Here is a 21892-nt window from a genome sequence, read left to right as displayed (position 1 = left end):
GGGGCAGGGTCTGAGGGGACCAGCTGCCCAGAGCTCGTCCCTGGAGGATGAGCAGAGGTCGCGGTGGCGGGAGGGGCAGCTCCTCGGACACGAGACCTCACATCCGGCTCCTCCGTGGGGAGCGGCACTTCCTGCTGCCACGCTGGTGGGGACCCGCGCCTGCGCTGCACTGACCGCCTCCCTGGTGCCGAGATGCCCTGGGCCACGTCGGTGCAAGGCCACAGCACAGGCCCTCGGGAGGGCCTGCTGGGGCCTGGGGTCCCTGCCGATGTGACCAGTCCAGGTGCAGTCACCCTGGACCAGGTCAGTGCAAGGCCACAGCACGGGGCCTCAGGAGGGCCTGCTGGGGCCTGGGGTCCCTGCCGATGTGACCAGTCCAGGTGCAGTCACCCTGGACCAGGTCAGTTCGAGGCCACAGCACTGGGCCTCAGGAGGGCCTGCTGGGGCCTGGGGTCCCTGCCGATGTGAACAGTCAAGGCAAGGTGACCCTGGGCCAGCTGGGCCTTATCCAGCAGGATCGTGTCCTTGTTCATGAGACTGGGCCCAGACATGCGCCCAGAGATGCCACGGCCTGGTGCCGCTTCAGGCTGGGGAGCGTGAAGCCTCACCCCTCGGAGCTGGAGGGCCTGTTCATTGATGTTTTTACAACGCGAAAGAAAGAAAGTAGAAAGTGAAGTCGCTCAGTCGTGTCCGACTCTTTGCTACCCCATGGACTGTAGCCTACCAGGCTCCTGTGCCCATGGGATTCTCCAGGCCAAAGTACTGGAGTGGGTTGCCATTTCCTCTTCCAGGAGATCTTCCCAACCCAGGGATTGAACCCGGGTCTCCGACATTGTAGGCAGACGCTTTACTGTCTGAGCCATCAGGGAGGTTCTTTACAACGTGAGTCAGTTATAAATAAAACTGGCAAAAACACAGGCACCCATGCATGCATTTCTGTAGGCTGTGTGACCGCAGTAGAAATGCGAAGTTTCGGGATGTGTGCACACCCAGATTCTAAGGTAAAGGGCAGTTTCCCACAATGGTTACACCAGTTGATAGCAGCCAGCTCGAGGAGTTCAGCTGCTTAGTCACCAACACTCATGGAATCGGTGACACGGAGAATTAGCATTTCAAGTACAGGTGGTGGCGGCTCCTGCTGTTGTGTGATTGTGGTAGGACCACAGTACATGAGATCCACCCTTTGTACAGATTTCTGCTGTACAGCTGGTCTCCACAGCTTACCTGCAGCACTGGTATTTAACCCTTGACCTTCCCTCTCTGCCCCCCCAGCTCTAGTCTCAGACTGCCAGCACCCATTCTCGGCTTCTGATGACTCTAAGCATCTCCTCGTACGAGTGGACTTGTGCTGTGACGGCTCACTCCCCTTAACACAGTGTCTCCAGTTCGTCCAGGCTGTCCAAACAGCAGCAGTGCCTTCTTCCAGGCTGCGTCATATTCCACTGTGTGTACACATTGCGTGCTCCTGGCCCATTCAGCCATGGATGGACACTGACAGTGTTGCCGTATCTTAGCTGCTGTGAATGGTGCTGCAGGGAACGATGCAAGGTGTTCAGGCCTCTCTCCCAGATCTTGGCTTTAACCCTGATACCTGTCCCCGTGTGGGATTGTGGCTCACACAGTGGCTCTGTTTTAATTTCTCGAAGAACCGCCATGCTGTTTCCCACAGTGGCGTTCATTGCCCTGCTGAGCGCAGTTTGCTTTTCCCCACTCCCCCATTCCTGCTCACACTTAGCTTTGTTTTTTTATGATAGCCATCCTAGTAGGCACGAGGTGGTCTCCCATTGTGATTTTGATTTGCATTTCCCTGGTGATTAATGATGTTAAGCAATTCAGAGGCCAGAGCCCCTGGAGTCTACCTTTCCACCCTCTGATGGTGCTAGGAAATGGTAAGAAAAAGAATCTATAAAAATGGGAGATTTTTGTGACAGATTTCCAAGAGGAAGATGGGACTTATATTGGAAGACTGGACCTGGCGAGAGGGAAGGCCTGACAGAATTCTAACTAACCTTCCTTTTATGCCTCAGTGAATGTAAAGTAGACACACAACCCTCAGCTCACGTGTACTACTCAGTGGAAAGAAAGTACGTCAATGAAACAGGTGTTACTGTTGCAGAAATAATTTGATTTCCATTACAAATTAAGGTATACCAGACTAGAGAGGGAAAAGAAGCTTGGCTCCTCCCTTAAAATAAACAGACAAGTCGTGGAGAATGTGGCTCCTGTGACCCGGAAGGAGAAGGTCATTGCACTCTGGCAGGAAAGGAAGATGTGATTTAACGTTATTGCTGCAGGTAAAGCTTCCATAAAACAGTTTAATGCATCAACTTTCATAAACACGTTCTGTGGCTGTGTGCAGGAGACAGTGTTGGCATGGGCTGGACTCTTAACGTGATGAGACTGAGTTCAGTGTGAAGTCACAGACAGTAAAGAAAATAAAGACATGTTCTCATAAGTCATACGGGGCAGAGCGATTTCAAAGTCAGGAGAGAGACAGACTCTCAGCCTTCTCAGGTCTGAGCTGCTCAGTTTCAGACTCTCTTGGAAAAAGTGAATATTAACGCTCATTTATGTTCAACGTTTTATAAATAGACTATCACGTGAGAAAAAAGTAAAAGCACTCTCTACAGCAGCCACTGGAAAACAATAGATGATTAACAAAAGGCTGTTTAACAAAAACGCTGTTTAAACTATCATACACAATTTGGAGCAGATTTATGGACTGTTACGTTTCACATAAGTGCTTGTTTTTTGACACCTGTCATTTTAGCAGTCTCCAGGGAGGACAACGTACCTGCCAGTTCAGAACTGAGCAGACTTGGAGCAGCATCTTCGTGAGCAAAGGAACGCGGCATTTCCGTTTTAATTCTTTTTACCAATGAAACATTAATTGGTTTAATTCAAAGACCAAGGGGAAGTTTAATTCAAAGACCAAGAAAGTAGCCAGTTCTGTGTCTTTTGAGGGACAGGGCTTCACCTGTGGGCCTGTGAGGCGGAAGGGTCACACAGTGACAGCTAAAGGGAAGGAAGAGGCCTTTGGGCACCGCCTGCAGAGTTTCTCTGGAAGGAGGTCAGTGTCTCAACTCACAAGGTGAATTTGCCCATATCCTTTATTTCCAGACATCTCTGTTTGCTGACACAGTTGTCTCCTGACAACTGTGGGGTTGAAAACACACTACTGTTGCTTTCCCTGTGGGAACAGCAAGGAGATTCTGCCTAAATGGGCCCCTGAAGGAGGCAGAGAGAGATGGACACCGACGTGCAAGCACGCATGTGGTCAGATGGACAGAGGTTTGGAGAATAAAATGCAGTGAACTGAGGTTTTGGGAAGATCCATGTCTATCAGGAAAGGTCAGGCTGACAGGCCAGATGGTCCCTTCTGCAGAGAAGCCCCAGTGTCAGAGGACACGTGACATTAGATAATGCATTATGAACATTCTTATGACATTCCTTAAAATTCTCTGAAATTTAGCAAGTCTAATCATTGTGATAACAAAAATGTCATGCTTCTTGCAATGACAAGATCTTAAAGCAGTAACTGAAGAAAAAGTTAAACTGAGCATGTGCGAATGTGGTAACTTGCAAGCCACTAACAGCCCCTGGAAGCTGGGTGTGAGGAGGACGCCCTGAGCGGGGCCTCGGGCTCCTGACCCCTGCTGGCCATCTACCCTCCCCTCCCCTCCCCTGCATGAGCCGAAGCGGAGGAAAGGGTGACGCGGGACACCCGAAGGGGCCCCGGGCAGACTCAGGGTGAGAGCCCAGGACGCCAGGAAGCTGGAGTGCACATCAAAGGGGTGACATCAGTGGGCCCACTCTTCCGCCTGCCCATTCGTAGAAAGCGGCCAAATTCCCTGAACTGCGATGTCTAGTTTTCTTTAATTAATAGCAATCTTTTGATGTTCTGACTAACTGGCCTTTGTGGAAACATACCTCTATATCTTGGCTCCTCCCGCACCTCTAGGGAGCAGTCCTTCAGAGCCCTCCGAGAGGTTGAATTCTGTGCTTAAGTCCTCAGTTTTGTCTGCCAAATAAAACACCATTCTCAGCTTTCGGGCTGTGCATTATTTTTCAGTTGACACGCACATGCCTTCTCCACCAGTTCTAGACTCTAGAGAAACTCACCTGTGGCTGCTCTGAAGGCAGCCCTGAGAGGACAGGAGACCGGAGAGCTGACCCGGTCACTTCCTGGGGCAGGTTGTTGGGGAATCAGAGGGATGAGCAGCAGCTGCTAAAGGCATGAGGCTGGCCCGCCTCAGACACTGTCAGTCACGCTGCCTCTGCCTTTCTCGAGCAACGCTGCAGAAGCCAGCGTCGGCAGGAAGCCTAGAGCCTGATCTCTATGCCCTAGCATAGGAAGTCATCATTAGAAAGGAGAAATACTGCCTTTGAAGTCTTTGATTTTTCCAAACCATCTCCCTGACAGGTCAGGGGAGTAAACACTGAGCATGAAACGTCCAGCGTCAGAGAAAGAGTGGTCACTGCAGGACAGCAGATTCTTACTCCCAAAGAGCCCCATCTCCTGACAGAATCCTCACACGGACACATGTGAGGGTGGACAGTCACAGCCTTGCTGGCCCTCACCCCACAGCTCCAGCTCCACCGAGAGAAGAGCCACATCCGCCCTCAGACCCGGACATCAGTCATCTCAGGTCAGAGCACTGGCCTGCAAAGTTGCTGGAGAAATGAATTCAGGGACTAGGTTATATTTGGGAAGAGAATCAGGCATTGAATCCATGGCACTACTCTGGGGAGGGTGATTGCAGCTATGAAATTAAGAGACGCCTGCTCCTTGGAAGGAAAGTTATGACCAACCTAGACAGCATATCAAAAAGCAGAGACATCACTTTGTCAACAAAGGTCTGTCTAGTCAAGGCTATGGTTTTTCCAGTGGTCATGTATGGATGTGAGAGTTGGACTGTGAAGAAAGCTGAGCGCCGAGGAACTGATGCTTTTGAACTGTGGTGCTGGAGAAGACTCTTGAGAGTCCCTTGGACTGCAAGGAGATCCACCCAGTCCATCCTAAAGGAGATCAGTCCTGGGTGTTCATTGGAAGGACTGATGCTGAAGCTGATAGGAAGAGCTGACTCATTTGAAAAGACCCTGATGTTGGGAAAGATTGAGGGCAGGAGGAGAAGGGGACGACAGAGGAGGAGATGGTTAGATGGCATCACCGACTCAATGGACATGAGTCTGGGTAAATTCCAGGAGCTGGTGATGGACAGGGAGGCCTGGAGTGCTGCGGTTCATGGAGTTGCAGAGTTGGACACGACTGAGCGACTGAGCTGATCTAGACAAGTGCTTCTCATTAGACCGGGCCCAGGAGGAGGCTGGTGGGGCAGGCATCTGGCAGTCTGTGCCATGGAACCAGCCAAGTCTCACCCATACCCTAACCCTCTCCCCGGGCAGGGGATTTACTTTTCTGAGTCTGTTTTCTCACTGTGAAGTGAGTTCATAACGTCCACCCCACCGAGTGGTTGAGGAGCAGGATTTTCAGCTTCCCTCGTGGCTCAGACTGTGGCCCGCAATGCGGGAGACCTGGGTTCGATCCCTGGGCAGGGAAGGTCCCCTGGAGAAGGGTGTTGCTGCCCAGTATTCTCGCCTGGAGAACCCCAGGGACAGAGGAGCCTGGCAGGCTGGTTAAAGGGGGTGGCAGAGTCAAACACGACTGAGCGACTTTCACACCTCCACCACTCAGCCTTTCCGTGAAGCTTGACTGAAGCCAGTTAAGAGAAGGACCCAGAGGGAAGTTCATTTTGAGACTATGCAGGTCACTCTCCCCCGACCTTTGGTCCCCCAGGGTCCAAGTCAGTGTCCTCTGCGGGCCGGGGTTCGGATCACCGTCCTGTGTCCTCAAGGGTCCGGGTCATTCCTGTCTCCCAGAGGCCAGACCACTACTGCGCGACACCCACTCCGAAGCCTGGCCCCGGGAGCTGAGCCGTGAGAAGGCGGGACGCCCCCAGCCCTTCCCGCTCCCAGGAGCGGTGGCTCCGCGGCAAACCGGCTGCCTGCAGTGCAGGCGCCGCAGGTTCGGTCCCCGGGTCGGGAAAACCCCGTGGAGGAGGGCCTGGCGACCGCCCCGGTGCTCCTGCCTGGAGAGCTCCCGGACAGAGGGGTGCTGTCCGCAGACGCAGAGTAGGAGCACTGACGCGACTTGGTGCGCTCACACGCCACAGAACCAGAGCCCGCACCGACCCGCTGTGGAGAAAACCCGGCGTCTGCCTGTTTCCTCCCTCACGTTACTGCAACGCCACGGAGTACCGCGAGATTTGGACCCGGTACGCGGCACTACAGATATCGCGAGATGGCGGGACGCCGGCCGGCCTGCCTGCCGGCCTCCCCCCCCCCCTTCCAGGCACAGTAGGCCTCGCGACAAGTGGGAAATATCGCGAGAGGACGTTAAAGGACTTCCTTGTCCTATCCAGGCGGGGCGGGAAGACGAAAAGGTGGTGGTGAGACTGGGCCTTTCTGGGGACGATGCCATCCGCATTCTCAGTCAGCAGGTTCCCCGTCAGCATCCCCGCCGTGATCACGGTAACTCGCCGCCTTTCCGCCACTTCGGCCGCTGGCGCAGAGGGCCGCTCGGAATTTTCCAACACGGACGCCCGCGGCGCCGGACGGGGCGTTCCGGGGCGGGGCCTGGGGGCGGGGTCCGGGTAAGGGGTGGGGCCCGGACGGGGCGTGGCCCAGGTGGGCCGGGCCCGGGTTAGGGGCGGGGCGTCCTGGGACGGGGCCCCGCGATGGGCGGGGTTGCTGCGCGGCGCAGGGAAGGGGCAGATCTGGGCTTGGATGCGAGGACCCGCAGTGGGCAAGGGGCAGGCGCGAGTCTCGACTCCAGCCCCTTACCCGCGAGAGACCTGAGCCTCCGGGAGGGGGTCCTAGTTTAAGTGTGCGGACCAGCCACCCCTAGAGTTTAGCTGACCTGAGGTCTAGCGCTGTTTGGAGGGCAGCCCAGATTTTCCGAGGCTTTAATCACTGGTCTAGGGAGCTGGAAATAGGAGTTGTAGCCTTACCTCCGCGGGGACCTGGTGCGTTCCAGAACCAGGCTTCCGTGTCTTCTCTCCCAGAATGGAAAGTCCTTAGGTTCTCCCAGCTAGGAGCTGTGCTTGACAAACAGTGAAGCCCTCAGTGCTGTGTGGACTGTCCTCCAGGGACATGAGCGACGGTCCCTGGGTGGGGGCGCATGTTTCCCCTCCCGATCCCGTGTCCTGTGAAGCCTGGTGGGTGCTCTGGACATGCTCAGAGAAGACGGCGTGTGAAGCCTGGCCCCAGTGCGAGAGGACCCTGATTTGTTTCTGCTGTTTGTCCTCCAGCAGACGGACTGGACAGAGCCCTGGCTCGTGGGGCTGGCTGTCTTCCACGTGCTCTGCCTGCTGCTCACCTGCTTCTCATCCCAGAGGTACAGGCTGCAGGTGGGGCACTTCCTGTGCCTGGGTGAGTAGAATCAGCCGTCCCGCTGCTCAGGGTTCAGATTGCTGGGATCGAGGGTGTGTGTGTGATCTGGGGGTGGGTGGGTGTTCCCTCTGCAGCCTCATGATATGTAAAAGCATCTGCAAGGCCTCCCCATCCTCCTCTCTCTGATTTCAGGCCACTCCCGTATTTCACTTTTGGTTCTTATAAAAATAAACGTCATTTTGGATATTGGACTTGAAAGGAGTCTTTCAAGTACCTACCGTGCTCCCAGGAGGGTGCTGAATACTGGTGACGCAAACAGGAGCTGTGTTTCCTGGGACGCTGACTCTGGGCCCCCCTCTGTGGGCTTAGCCTCTCAGCTTGCTCTGGGAGCTGCACACAGGGCAAGAAATATAAGATCCGCAGTGTAAGATCTGTGCTTATAAGATCCATCGAGATTCAGAGAAGGGACAGAGTTGTGTGGAATCATTTCACAGAGGAAATGAAGTCCTGGTGTGGGGCATAAAAAGAGAGAAAAATCTCTTTTTCTTTAGGTGAGACAAGGAACAGGTGTCTGGCTGGCACGTGGGGCGAAGGCACCCGTGAGAGCACCAGGGTGACAGAGTCGGCGTTGGGTCAGTTGTCAGAGAAGCACATGTCTGATGTTGACGAGCTAGACGTGTGTTCAGATAGGTAGGGTGGGCCAGGGCCTCAGAGGCTAGGCTGGGCTCTTAATCTTGCAGCTGTTGGGAAGACACTGAAGATTTTGCTTGTAGTTTAACAGAATGCAAAAATTCATGTTAAAGGTGATGTTTCAGTTGATCGTGTGCAAGGCGGGAAATCCAGACGGGAGGTTATCCGGGGGCCTGCGTCGCAGTGAGGAGTGCGCCAGGCCGGGGAGGACGTTCCTCCAGTTTGCGAGGGGCCCTCGTGAGGAACGCACTGGACAGACAGGCTCCCGAGCCGCGTAGCGCGGCCTTGTTCTTACGTTTGAAGCGCGCTCTTCCGAAGGATGTGTAGGCTGTGGTGGTCGGCCGCCCTCTGACTTCTCACCCGGGGTTCTTTCTCCTCAGTGACCTTGGTCTACTGTGCCGAGTACATCAATGAAGTGGCGGCGATGAATTGGAGGTAAGCGGTCCTGGGCACGTGGGCTGTGTCTGAAACCACCCCTGTCGGCTGCAGGGCGCCCTCAGGCGGCGTGCAGCTCCTGTTTACAAAGACTTCCGCCCTGCCGCACCCCAGACTCCTCGCTGTGAGACGGGGTGGTTGCTGTCCAGAAGCGCACTCCTTCGTGGTGGGGAGCTCGTGACCTTCCCGTGGTTTACTTGGTGTCCTTGGTCCTGAAAACGCGGGGTCCCGGGTTTCCAGGACACCGGCTGCTCCCTCCTCGCCTGTGTGTCCTTCCCTGCGCACACGCCTGGGTGGCTGGGTCCCTGTCCGGGAACATGCTTCCCCTGACCCCGCCACCTTGCAGATCCACTCCCCAGCCTTCTGCCCTTCGGCGGTTGCAGCTGTTTTTTCTGCCTTCTCAGGTCAGGCGGGAGGCTGACACGGTCGGTTGGGGAGGGCAGCACAGCACCCCCAGCACCGCCCCTCCCTGGGGGCGATGCCGCCCCGGTTGGTTGAGCCCTGCTTCCGGGTCTGCCCTCGGCCTGACCCCGGGGCCCCGCGCAGTCCCAGCCCCAGCCCCGCCGCCCCCGGCCCTGCTCTCGGGTGCAGAGCCTGCCCTCTGCCCACGCGGCCCGTCCTCTCCACTTTGCCTCCTGATTGTGATCGGGATGCTCGCCTCCCCAGCAGCCCTCAGCGGCCTGGGCCCCGCCCTGCAGGGCTCTGTGCCCTGTGACCCAGAGCCGTGCTGCGTGCCTGAGTCCGTGACCTGAGTGTCCATCATCCCTGAGACCCTGGAGGGCAGCCTGGTTTGGGCTTGCTGCCCCGCCCCCGCCCCCCAGGAGGCCCCGTGCGCATTGCCCACGCCCGGAGGGCCTGGGTGTAGGCCGCTGCTCTCCAGAGGGGCTGGGGTCGTCCCTCTGCAGGGTCAGGAAGGTCGCATCAGACATGGGACTCTGAGCTCTCCCCAGTGCAGCGGCGATTCTGATCATCTTGTCCTCCTGTGCTCAGCGGCTCCTGCCGGGGTCCTGGGCGGTGTGGGAGTGGGGGTCCTGGCGGCCACAGAGGGGCCATCCTGCCCCCAGTGAGAGGCCGGCTTGCCGAGACTCTGTGAGATAGAGAAAGTCGCGGGAGTGCCGTCTGTGACAGCTGGTGACCCGCAAATCCTTCTTGAGACAGATTGTTCTCCAGACACCAGTATTTCGACTCGAGGGGCACGTTCATCTCCCTCGTGTTCTCCGCGCCGCTGCTGCTCAACGCCCTGGCCATCGTGGTATGTGCCTCCCGGGCTGCCGCGCCGCCCTCCTCCCCTGACGCGGGGCCAGTGCTGACCGCGTCCGCTCGGTTCTTTCCAGGTCCTGTGGGTGCGCAAGACCCTGGCGGTGATGACCGACCTGCGGAGCTTACGCGAGCAGCGGAGGGCGCGGGCGCGGGCGCGGCCCAAGGAGGAGTGACCGCTCCGCTCAGGCGTCTTCTCATCCCCTGGAACACACGCAAACACGCTGTGAGGACAGACGCAGCCTACCACGCCCTGTGTGCACGCCGGGCCTGAGCGGCGCCGGTCGCTCCAGTTAACCTGGACAAACAGCAGCGCAGGGCCCCCCCAAGGCCGTGTGTCCACAGCCCCCGTGCCTGGTGTGAGCTATCTGATGCCCCGTCCACCTGGCGACAGGGCCTGAGCGAGGGGCAGTGCCCACGCCTGGGCAGACCCACCACCCCGGTCACCCTGGTCTGTCTGCTCGGTGGTGGCCTCTCCGGGTGGTGTGGCCGCTGGACAGAACACGAGGGGCCACCTGCCCTCCGTCCAGTTGGAGACGTCGGGGTCCCTGGAGGCGGGGGTTGGATGAGCCCCTGGTGTTGCTTTCAGGAAGGACCGTTACAAGTAAACAGTTTCTGTGGCAAATACAGACGCTGACTGTGTCTCTGTGCTCCCCTCTTTGTGCCCTTTGGTGCCCTGGGCGGGCCCTCTCAGGGCGGCTGGAGCAGGTGCGGTTCCCCTGTGAACAGACTTCTGTGCGGGAGGTCGTGGCTCCTGTCCCGTCTGGAGCTGCAGCTGGAGGCTGGCCGCTGAGCAGAGGGCCCCCTGTCCAAGCACAGCCCTCAGGAGGGACGATGCTGTTGGCTCCTGGTTTGGGTTTGAGAAGGTTGCTTGTGCGTGGTTATCATAATTTTAAGAAGTTAACTGAAGCATGGCTGGATGGCCTCACCGATGTGATGGACATGAGTTTGAGAGAGCTCCGGGCGTTGGTGATGGACAGGGAGGTCTGGTGTGCTGCCGTCCATGGGGTCGCAGAGTTGGACATGACTGAGCGACTGAACTGAAATATACTTTACAAATTTCAAAAAGTCATATTTGTTCATATGAAAGTATTTATATTTAGAAGTTCAAACGGTGACACTTTGACAGGTTATGAAATTACATTTTGAATCCAGATAAAGTCTTTATAGATAGTTACAAGCTCTCAGTAGAGAAACAGTTTCCTGAATTTTGACATTAGTTTTAGAAGTGAATAGAACTTCCTGGAGTAGAAAATAGCAACCCACTCCAGTATTCTTGCCTGGAAACCTCCACAGACAGAGAAGCCTGCTGGGCTACCGTCCTTGGGGTCACAAAGAGCTGGACATGACTGAGCGCCGGTCCGTGTGCACAGACCTTCCACGATGCGTCTCTGGGGCTTCTGACCTGTCCTTCATCTCAGACTTCTGTAAGGAACATTTTAAACATTGACTTGAAAACGTCCCGTCACATGAAGCTAGATTTTAAGCTCATTGTGCCTGGCAGCGTGCCTGAATTACCCGTTGAGGGCGCTTAATCATATCCTGGCTTCAGAGGAGTCCGCCACGTCCAAAGCAGTCCTCTGAGCGCAGGACCGAGCTGGCCAGTTCCTGTGAGCCCAGACGATGGCTGGTCCCCTGCAGACCTACAGTCAGGCCGGGGCCCTGGGGACCGGACACATAGCTGGGAACATCCCGGCTTTGGCCCCGCGGAAGCCGGGGAGGCTGTGGGGGCGTTTTCAGCATCTGGTTGCTCAGCTTGTCTTAATATGGGACTGACTGAGTCGTCGTTTCCCTGTGATGACTGTAACAATATGGTTAACTTTGGTGTTAATGCCTCGTCAACCTAAAGGCATGGCATGGACCTTTTCATTCACTGGTGTGTGCAGTCTGTTTTAAAATAGTTATATTTTGTTTTCGCAAACACAAACTTTTACTTTTTAACTATTTCTAGTAAGTTCATATTCAGAGGCTTAAATCGCAGTGTTAACACTGTCCTGCTGCTTGAGGGAAGTCCTACAAGCCAGAATTGTGCCTGACCCTTCAGCACTTTGTCTAAAGTGTGTGTCTGTGGCCCCCTGTAGAGGGTTTGAGGTGCATGAGCTCTCTGTGCTGGGGGTCTTGGTCGGTGAAGGAAGGCACATCCCCAGTCACGGCTTCCTTCCTACAGCCCTGTGTCACCCCAAAGCTTGAGCAAAAGGGTGTGGATTTGGTTCCTGGTTACGTGCAATAAGCAAAACTGTAACGACGCTGTGCCTGTGGCTGTAGTGAGCAAACTGCGCTGCACTTGGCGGCCGCCTGCCGCGTTCCTGCAGCTCAGCAGGCACCCATGGATGGGACACCAGGACCAGTGTCTTCCTGACAGGTTTGCCTGCTGAGCATCGTCGTGCAAACCACGGGAAACACAAGGCGTTGCCTTGAAGTTGCTCAAGACAGGCTTTTCACTCTTTAAATTATGCTCTGCAAGCCGTTACTGATACAGTTATTTAAACAAAATAGTAGATTCAGTGTGAGGGAAGTCAGACTTCAGTGTTGAAGTTACAAGCATTTAATGGTAAAAGCTGCAGAATTAAACTTGTAAATTCAGGCAGTTTATATTTTGACAGCATAAAAGTTTATCCAAGAATCTCTGAAAACATGCTTGATGTATTATATGAAGATTTAAAACTTTGACATAATTTAGTAGAAATGTGGGGAGGGAGGGGTTTGCTCCCTTTTTGCAGCAGAACGCCCAGTCGTCACCTCGCTTTTGTGACTGATGGCCTGCTCGGGTTGGGTTTAGTGACCAGGGGACCCATCTGCCAGCCGAGGGGTGTGCCTGACCAGCGCAGAGCACCCACCGTGTACCACCTGGAGTCTCCTCCTCGGCTGGAACAACCGAAACACGGGAAACGGACAGAGGCTGCAAGTTGGGGTGCATGTGGGCTGAGCGGTCGATTCTGCCCCCAGCAAATTAAAACTCTTGTACAGTTAACTTATAATCAGGAACAAGAGCCGCAGAACCCTGCTGTGGCGTTCCCTGCGTCACTGCACAGGGGCTAACGAGGAGCACGTGATCATGAACCGCTGGGTGCTCCCGGAGGCGCGTGCGTGCGGGACGCGCGCCCAGGGTGGGGCCTCGCTGTGCTGCGTCTCAGCCCGCAGGCGCCCTTGGAGGGTCCCTGCCTTGTGAGATCCCGGGCACCGCACAGGGCGTTCCCAGGGCGCAGGCCTGCTTACGCGCATGCCCCGCACCCCGCGGCCCTGCCTGGGAAACAGGGCCCAGTGTGCAGGGTCTTTGGGGTCAGAGGCAGGCTTGACTCCCGGATCTCTGAACTTGTCTGGGGGCGTGCGTGTCCGGCCAGCGCACTGACTTTTTCTGGATTTGTTACCCTTGTGAGATACCTGCCTTATTTATAAGATCACAGCAAGGGTCAAGACGCCCGACGGGTGCGAAGCTTCCCCGCCCTGCTCTCGCTCGTGCTGCTGGTACACGGCTTTGTCTACTCCTCAGACTCGCGTGGAGACGCCGGGCGGTCTGAATTCTCAGCCTCCCCGCTCCCGGGTGCCCAGCGAGGGGGAGAGGAGGCGCGGGCCCGGCGGTCTCCGCGGGTCCCGCCGCCTAAGGCGGCAGGTGGAGCCGGTCCCAGGCTCCGGGCGCGTCCGCACGCGCGACTCCAGGGGGCGCTGCAGCGCTTGTCAGCCGGGCCCGGGAATCGCTTCCGCGCCTTCAGAGTCCAGCTCCCGCCTGGAGACGCTCGGTTTCCCTTCTTTTTCTACTCTAAAACTGGACGGAAGGCCAGTGGTTGGAACTGTTAGTGGGTGAGAAGCAGCCGTGGAGGCAGAGGACAGGCACCTGCGACGCCGCCTGAATCCTGATCTGTTCCGCCAGCGGGGCTCGCGGAGCAGGGGCGCAGCCGTGGCCCAGGGGCCTAGCGAGCAGAGGCGGGGGGGTGGGGGGGGCCACAGTCCCGGAGCCGCAGACCCTCGCCCGCCCTCACCCCCGCCGCTGTCGCCTTAGATGCCAGCAGTTGTCACTGCAGGGAAAGACCATACAGTGTTTGATCAACCCTGAAAGAAAATATGATTTGGAATTTTCCCAAGATTCAACCTGAAAAAATAGTAAAAGCTGGTTTAGTTGTTCGTGTCACAATAAAGGGGCTAGAAATTCAGAGTTTACGTACAGTTTGCTGTGGGTAACAACCCAAGCTGCAGGCTGGGGAGAAAGCAGTGTGTCTCCATGACAGCACACAACACGCCCGCTTGTCTCGCTGTTTTCGTCTTTGGCTTGCTTGGGCATTTTGGAGTCTACTCCGGCGCTGAAGCTGCCCCACCCTGGACAATGACCTGTTGCTTCTGGAAGCTCCTCCGACAGGCCTCGCTGTGCCCACAGCTCCAGCCCAGGGCGGCCTCTCCCTCAGGACGAGGGGCGGGCCCATGGCCAGCTCTCTCCCGGCGGAGGGCGAGGCGGACGGCCAGACAGACTCATGCTGAGCCCGAGGACACAGTCACCCGGAGATTTAACACGGCCTGTGTGCGGAGCCCCTGCCGACCACACACACACACACGCACGCACGCACGCACGCACGCACACACGCGCACGCGCGCGCGCGCGCACACACACACACACACACACACACACACACACACACAGACACACACACGGTGGCGTCCTGCTTTCACGGCCCAACCGCTTTAATGCTGCCTGTTCTGGACGCGCGCCGTGAGCAGGGCTGGTGGGATTCTGTACCGCCTCTCGCCCTCTCCTCCACCCGGTGAGTCCCTGCGCCTCATTCTCACGCTGGAGCTAAATTCTGCAGCCCTGGCCTCCTCGGACCCACAGCAACCCAACTACGCGGCCTGTAGTTTTCCCGTTCCCTTCCTCTTGCAGTCCTGGCTGGAAAACCCACAGCCCCAGCTCCATCAGGATGAGGCGTCGGAGAACCAGGAGGGTCTGGCCGAGCCAGCGGTTCATTAGAGGCCTGTGCCCCGAGGGCGGCCCAGGGACAGCACGGCCACCCTGACCCGAACACACAGCTCTCACTTGTACTGCAGCGGTTGCAGAGAATTTTGCTGGGAAATGACAGCAGGTAATTCAAGTTTTAGCAACTGCCTTAGTTGGGCTTCCCTGGTGGCTGAGAGGGTAAAGCGTTTGCCGGCAAAGTGGGAGACCCGGGTTTAATCCCTGGGTCAGGAAGATCCCCTGGAGAAGGAACTGGCACCCCGCTCCAGTACTCTTGCCTGGAAAATCCCATGGACAGAGGAGCCTGGTAGGCTGCAGTCCATGGGGTTGCAAAGAGTCGGACATGACTGAGCGACTTCACTTTAGGCTTCTCTGCAAAACAGACATTGCGGTGTGAGCTCCGAAAGCTGTGCCCGGGTCTCATTTCAGGTCCTGAGGCTGGGTCTCATCCAGGCCCTGGTGTCGCCGTGCTTGTGTGCTGGGCTGGTGGCAGATTCAGGGTCCCCCTGCCCCACCTGCTGCCTCAGGGCTTCCTGGAGTCCCGCCTGATGAGTCAGGCTCACCCACGGTATCGCCCCCAACAAGGCCTTGATTCCGCAGACCCCTTCACAGGCCAGTGCAGCCTGATCCTGAGGGGGTCCCCTTCAGGCTGAAGGGTCCCAGTCTCCCCACCACTGACCCCCTTTGACTGAAGGGGAAATCATACCTGTTATTGTATTTCGCTTGCTTTTCAGAAAATTAAATGGCAATTTCCTTGGAAACACTTCTGATTTCAATGATTTATGTTCCCTGTGGTTTAGGAGTATAGCTAGCATTTTTAGTGAATTTCTGCCAAGTTCAACTTTGAAGGAAAAAAATCCCATTTAATGTCAAGTAAGCCGTAGTGTGCAGTAGAATGATTGCAGCAAATGCCCAGTCGCCCTTCAGACAATGTGCCTGCACCCGGACGCCGCTCCTCTCGTTTCCTAGGTGCGGGTGCTTGAGGGAGTCGGCGCCTGTCTGGGGCTCGTCCCTGGCGGGAGTGTCCCTGGTGCCCGCCGCTCCAGCGCAGCCCAGATGCTCAAGGGTCCACGTGCAGGAAGCAGAAGGACCAGGGCTCCGGCTGAAGACTCTGGAAGAGGTGCTGCCAGGTCCATAAGAAGGTGGGTGCTGGCGGGGACAGAGGGGCGCAGGGTCTCTGGTGTGAGAAGCAGCATCAGGAAAGAGGCCACACGCAAAGGCGGTTCCCTGTGCCCAGGAGGCGGGAGGGCCACCCGCCCACGAGTCTGAGTGACCCCAGCCGAGGGCTTCTGGCGGCACAAGGCTCAGCGCGGGCAACGTCCTGTGAGGCACCTGGACACTGACTTTCGGAGCAAAGCGCTGAGCCCCCAGGGGCCTGCAGCGTGCTCAGGTCTGGCCAAGTGGACTGGGAGCCTGGACGGCCCCATAATGAAAAGTGAGCCACCGGCCCACTTCCTGCCTCAGAACTGTCTCTGCCTTGCAGCTAGGTTCTCACAGGGCTGTCCTGCCTCCGGGGGTGCCTCGTGAAGGACCCTGGTAGCACCGCCTTGGCTCACCCTCCCTGGCCCTCAGAGGGCAACACAGGTCACCCCTAGGTCCTGGCTCTGCACCCCACAAGCTAAGTTTACGTCTTCAGTGGCATCTCCTCACCCGGCCTTGTTTTATATCGTTTTGGATGAAATCCCTTCAACAACCGGGCTTCCCTTGTGGCTCAGCTGGTAAAGAATCTGCCTGCAATGTGGGATACCTGGGTTCAATCCCTGGGTTGGGAAGATCCCCTGGAGAAGGGAAAGGCTACCCACTTCAGTATTCTAGCCTGGAGAATTCCATGGACAGTATAGTCCACAGGGTTGCAAAGAGTCGGACACAACTGAGCAACTTACACTTTCAACAACCAGCAAAGCCTTTCCGAGCGCAGGTAGAAACAGTCTCAGCAGGGAAGGCTCGTGGGGAAGCTCTGGACTTTGGGGCCAGAGAGGGTCTCACGGTCCATCTCCCCCCAAAGTTCCTCTCGCTGTTCATCCTGCATGGACACAAGTCTGAGCAGGGTCAGAAGGCCTAGTACTCAGCAGGCCCCAGGATGATTCTCGAGTTGAGACAAGTGTTGGTTCTTGTCTCACTGGTCCTGCCGACTATGCCAGTTGTCTCCCTGTTCACACTGTTTGCTGAACAGGGCAGGCAGGCACGAGTGGGGAAGCTGGGAGAACTCTCGAGGGGCCGTGGGAGCTGCAGGCACATCTACTCTCCCAACTGGGGCTGCAGCCGCAGCAGCGGACACGCTGCGTTCCTGCCTCGGGGCTGACCCGGTGGACACAGACGGAACGCAGCTTCAGGGGCTTTTCAGTGGAGTGTATACACGCTTACAGACAGACGTGGCCAGGGCTGAAGGGGTGCACGGCGATGCACACGCTCAGCGCTGTGAGTGATCCCAGCTGTTGCAGAACCACACTGACCGATCGTGGGGCAAGAGGCCGACCATCTTGGCTAATTTGCTCTTTCCCCACAGTTATTTAGCTCAACCCTGGTTTTCTGTCGACACTGCCAGGTTCTTTGCTCGGAGCAGTCTGAAGGGAACAGAACCAGCTCCCGGGGTCCCTTGGTACCACATGGAGTGGGTGGTGGACCCCTGAGAAGCTAAACCCATTGCAGCCCCAGGGCCAAAGCATGACTGGCGTGAAATCTGGACTCTGCAGAATCACCTTTTCATCCTGGGCCTGAGGCGGGGAAACAGGCCACTAAGTCCCATTCGTCAAGGCCCTTTAAGAACCATGCGCTGCTCAGCGGCCTGAGCAGACCGTCATGTGGCATTGATTTAGAGCACCGAGCTCTCTAACTGACCCACACTTCATCACACGGCCTGACAACGCCCACCCCCCGGGTGGCAGAAATTTCAGAATCCATTCCAGAAAATCACTCCCCGGACTCGGGGCACACCTGCTATTGATTCGATTGCATCCACCCGCGTAAACAAATCGTCTGAACACTTAGAGTTTCCCACGATTTGGTATCACGCGAACCTCTAATGGGCTCAGAGCAGGGAAGATGGGACAGCAGCCGTGCTGGGAAGCTGTCCTCCCTGCGGCCTCTGTGGATGGTGCCCAGAGAGGAAGGCTCTCCCGGCTCACTGCCCGATGGCCGTCCACATGACCTGGGGCGCCGTGTAGGCCGTGCCTCCAGGCTTCGGGAGGCGGGTGCAGGGTGACACCCTCAGTGCAGAGTCCAGCCTTTGGGGGTCGGGGGTCTGGTCGGCCCCCTGGACAGTCTCATGATCACGACCTAGAGGGAGAGGGCCCGCTCCCCTCCCTGTCCACGTGAGGGCTATGGACGCAGACCCTCCCCGCAGCCACAGGGGACAGAGGAGGAAATGCCCACCATCGACGAGAGACTGTGAGGTGTCACTGCTGCTCCCGCTCCCACGGCAACAGGCTGGCCCCCCGAAGGGAGGCCCGTGGGCTCCAGCTGCAGCTTCCCGAGGCCAGGCTCCCCTGGGAGAGATGCCGAGATCTCTGCAGAGACGCAGGCCGGGGCGCTGCAGGTGGCCGGGCCAGGGCCCGAGTCCCTCGGGCTGACCCAGGCAGCACCAAGCCAGACCGGACAGGACCCAACAGAACCCTCCCACACTCACTACACCCTGGGTCTTTAAATCTTAGGGTAAATGCCGCCCGCCTGCCCCTCTGCCTTCACCCCCGCTACCACTGCTGATGGTCCTCCTGAAGCTGGGCCATCTGTCAGAGGTGACTAGTCTGGGCCTAAGTTTCAGCTGGGAAAGGGATGGCCGATACCCACCCGTCATGTTTCAGCAGAAATTGGGGAACATCGTGGGACACGCACGTTTCCCTTGGGCTGCAGCACTCTGGCATTGCTCATCAAACGCTAGCACATGTCATTTCGATTTTAATCATCTCTTTAAATGCTTGTATATTATCTAACCAGGTAACAATTTCCATGAAGGAATGGACCAGATTATACAAAGACTCAAATAGAAAGTGCTTCTAGTTAAGATCGAGGACTTGTGGCATTGCGTGTGTGTGCCATAAACACACACATACATTTCCATGGCAGCTGAAGTTGTGTCCAGTAAATATTAACCAAAGAGTTAAAGTAATTCTTCCAATTTGTTTTCTGGATGGTCCTATAGAAGTATGAAGTCTACAGAAAAAAATAAGATGTTTGCGCTGAACTATGCATTCAAAAGGGCATTTTAGCAAACGCAAAGGCATGAAAATTGGAGAAAATGATTTTGTTTCTACCAAGACAGATGTGCTTGGCACAAAGCCCGTATTTCAGGAATACAAAACGACCAGGGTATTGATTCCGATAACAACGTGTGGTTTCTGAGAGCTCGAGATTGGGCCTAAAGGTATGTGTTACTTCAATCGTCTGCAGGTGTGCTGTACTTAATTCATTAGAGATGCATTTCAGAGTCCTTTAGAAAATATTACCTCATCGATGTGAGCAGGGGTTGCCAGGAAGTGTGACCTGCACAGTCTCGAGCCCACTGACCAGGGGAATGCAGCCCCACCTGCGGGTCCTGTGGGACCTGGCAGACGGGCAGAGGAGGAGCAGCCTCACCATCAGCTCCTCTGATCACCCGTCTCTGAAGCGCCTGGGCCCCTGCTCCGTGCAGAGCTCCTCCTCTTCTTTACTTTTCTTTTTTTTTGGCCAAATCTATATCAGAAAAGAGTATCAGTTGTGACTTGTAGACCTGCGTGACACGCATTGTTGCCGTTCACTCACTGAGTCGTGTCCGACTCTGAGACCCTATGGACTGCAGCACACCAGGCTCCTCTGTCTCACAATCTCTCTGGAAGGTTGCTCGTCGAGTCGGTGATCCCATCCAACCATCCGGTCCTCTGCTGCCCCTTCCCCTTTTGCCTCAATCTTTCCCAGCCTCAGAGTCTTTTCCAGTGAGTGTGCTTATTATACAAATATGTGCATATGTATGTCGACTGAAAAAAATGCACAGCCTTAAAGCTGAGAATGATGCTTCACTTGGAGGACAAAACTGAAGACTTGAGCCCTGGACACAGCCTCTCAGATGGTTCTGAGGGACCGCTCCTAAGAGGTGGTGGTTGGTGGGGAGGGAGCCAGGATCTGCAGGAGTTTTTGCAACAAAGACCAGCTAGTCGCAACATCAAAAGATCACTATTCACAAAAGGAAGCAGACGTCTCTAGGTAAGGTGTTCGGCCCTTTTCTACGTGTGAGAAGCTGTGAAGCCCGGGCTCACTGACACCTTCCTTTCAACCTGCACCCGGGCTGCCGGGGCCCAGTGGCCTGTGTCCGCCCGTCCTAGGCCCTCTGGGGTGACTTGACGGTGTGATGGGGGCGTCCCCTCTCCACCCTGAGTCTCCTTAGGCCTCACCTTCGGCGGCTTTCGGGGCTGGAGGGCTGCAGCCTCCTTTGTTTACTGACACAGCAGCAGCATTTTTCATTTGCACAGATATTGGTCAAGATTCCCCAGTCACCTTACCACTGTAGGGACCTGGTGTAGCATTGTGATGAGCTGAAGTAGAGCCGGAGCCCTGCCTGGTAGTGGGAAGCCCAGGAGATGACCTGCAAGCCCAGTGGCAGCTAAGGAAGGGGTCGTCCTGTGGCCCGGACCCTTCGCCCCAGGTTACTCCAGGCAGCCAGTGTCCGGTTATGTTGATCTGCTTGCTGCGAGGAAGCGCCCTACCGCTTGGAATCTGGTGTCAGAAGTGAAAATGTAACAAGCTTGTTTCACTTCACTTAGCTGTTGATGCACCCAGTAATCCCTAGGGTGTGGTCACCGGGTGGGTGCTGCAAGAGACGCTGGCCCGGAGGGCGGACAGAGCAGGCGGCCCTGCCCTCAGTGGGCTGCTGGTCGCGGCTGTGGTCCAGCGAGAGGAAGAAAAAGGCGATAGCTGTGTTTCTGGGGAAAAAAAGAGGTCGGTGTGTGAGAAATTTAAAGCAAAGAGGTTTGGTGGGGTTAAAAAAAAGTTCATTGAGCTGTTTCACACTTCCATCACTGAAACTACTGTGATTCCTGTCAGCGCGTTTCTGGTACTTTACTTGCAACAACGGGGATGTCAACCGTCTTGACTGTGACAAGGGGCTCAGACCTGGTAACCCACGGGCTTGCAGCAAGAAACCCAATCAACCCAGACTCCAAGCACGCCTGCTCTGCTGGGTATTGAAAGATACTGACTCCTTTTCTCTAAATGACATTTTTAAGCTCGCTTTCCACACCCAGGCGTAACCTCTAGCTGAGCCGAGCCTGGAGGCGGCACTCACGATGGCGGCTTCTCCGTGGCTGCACCGTCAGGGCGCAGCCGGGCGCGGACCGGCCGGGCCGTGAGCTCAGCCGGAGCCGCCCAGCTCCGCGCTGGGCTCGGGCTCCGGGCTCACCTCGCTGGAGCTCCGTCTGCGTTTCCCAAGCTCAAGCACGGGGCGGGCCCAGGCGCACCAAGGGCTCGGCTCTGGGCTTTGAGGGGTTGGCTCTCCCAGCCCGCAGGGCTGCGATGCTCAGGCAGGTGTCTGGGCCGGAGCGGCTCTCGGAGCATCTGCTGAGACTCGCCTGAAGGGGAGCCCTGCTGACCCGGCGGCCGCCCCGCGGCTCCCGCTTCGCGGAGCGACTTGGGCGCGGGGCCCGGCTCCCCTCCGGAAGCCGGAGCGGCGGTCGTTCAGGGCGCGGCCGGCAGGGGGCGCCGCAGGCCCCGCGTGACGGGCCCCCCGCGGCCGGCGGCTCGCGGGCCCGGCTCGCCTCCTTCCAGCCGCGGCGACGGGACCGCGGTCCCCGCGAGCCCCGCCTCGAGGCTCCAGGCGCGCCTCCCCACCCTGGCGGGCGAGGGCGAAGTTGCAGAAACCCAGGGCAGCTTTCCGCTTCCCCGGAAAAGGTCGGGGAGGTCCCTGAAGGCGGCCAAGCCCGTCTCAGCCGCCTCTGCCGGGGAGCGCCGCCGCCGCCGCCGACCGCGCCGAGACCGTCTCTGTTTGCCTTGAGTTGAGGCCTTCTGCAGGGTCGAGTCCGCTCTAGAATCCCTGAGCTTGAATTTGGTGATTCGGGCCATTCCGCTCCTTCTCCTCTGCTCGGTGATTTCAGAGTCTTTTTTCTTGGCAGGTCTTCTAGGATGAAGGGACCCGGGTTTCTGTCGCAGCAGAAAGGAGGAAAGTGCAGCCACGAGGACGACGTCGGGACAACACAGACTCGTGGAGGCGGCGCT

The 21892-nt window shown here is 57.0% G+C and overlaps 1 protein-coding gene and 1 long non-coding RNA gene across 3 annotated transcripts; both read left to right on the top strand.

The window, feature by feature from the left end:
• The first annotated feature begins 5968 nt into the window (after positions 1–5968).
• TMEM18 (transmembrane protein 18) lies at positions 5969–10403 on the top strand. 2 transcript variants are annotated; one of them, XM_069573803.1, is made up of 5 exons: positions 5969–6531; positions 7311–7431; positions 8463–8517; positions 9676–9769; positions 9852–10403. In XM_069573803.1, exons 1-5 carry the CDS (start codon positions 6475–6477, stop codon positions 9948–9950), a joined length of 426 nt encoding a protein of 141 aa, XP_069429904.1. In that variant the 5' UTR covers positions 5969–6474; the 3' UTR covers positions 9951–10403. The 2 variants fall into 2 exon arrangements, with proteins under 2 accessions (XP_069429904.1, XP_069429905.1); XM_069573804.1 differs by having other exon boundaries at positions 6294–6531; positions 7314–7431.
• Positions 10404–14408: 4005 nt separating this feature from the next.
• LOC138432505 (uncharacterized) lies at positions 14409–15474 on the top strand. The gene is made up of 3 exons (XR_011253874.1): positions 14409–14525; positions 14642–14840; positions 15143–15474. It is a non-coding gene; the product is annotated as an uncharacterized lncRNA (long non-coding RNA).
• Positions 15475–21892: the final 6418 nt, after the last annotated feature.

The sequence above is a fragment of the Ovis canadensis genome, chromosome 2 (genome assembly GCF_042477335.2).
Source record: "Ovis canadensis isolate MfBH-ARS-UI-01 breed Bighorn chromosome 2, ARS-UI_OviCan_v2, whole genome shotgun sequence".
Taxonomy (NCBI): Eukaryota; Metazoa; Chordata; class Mammalia; order Artiodactyla; family Bovidae; genus Ovis; species Ovis canadensis.
The sequence above is the reverse complement of the archived record's forward strand: the minus strand, read 5'-3'. Positions and strand labels throughout refer to the sequence as shown.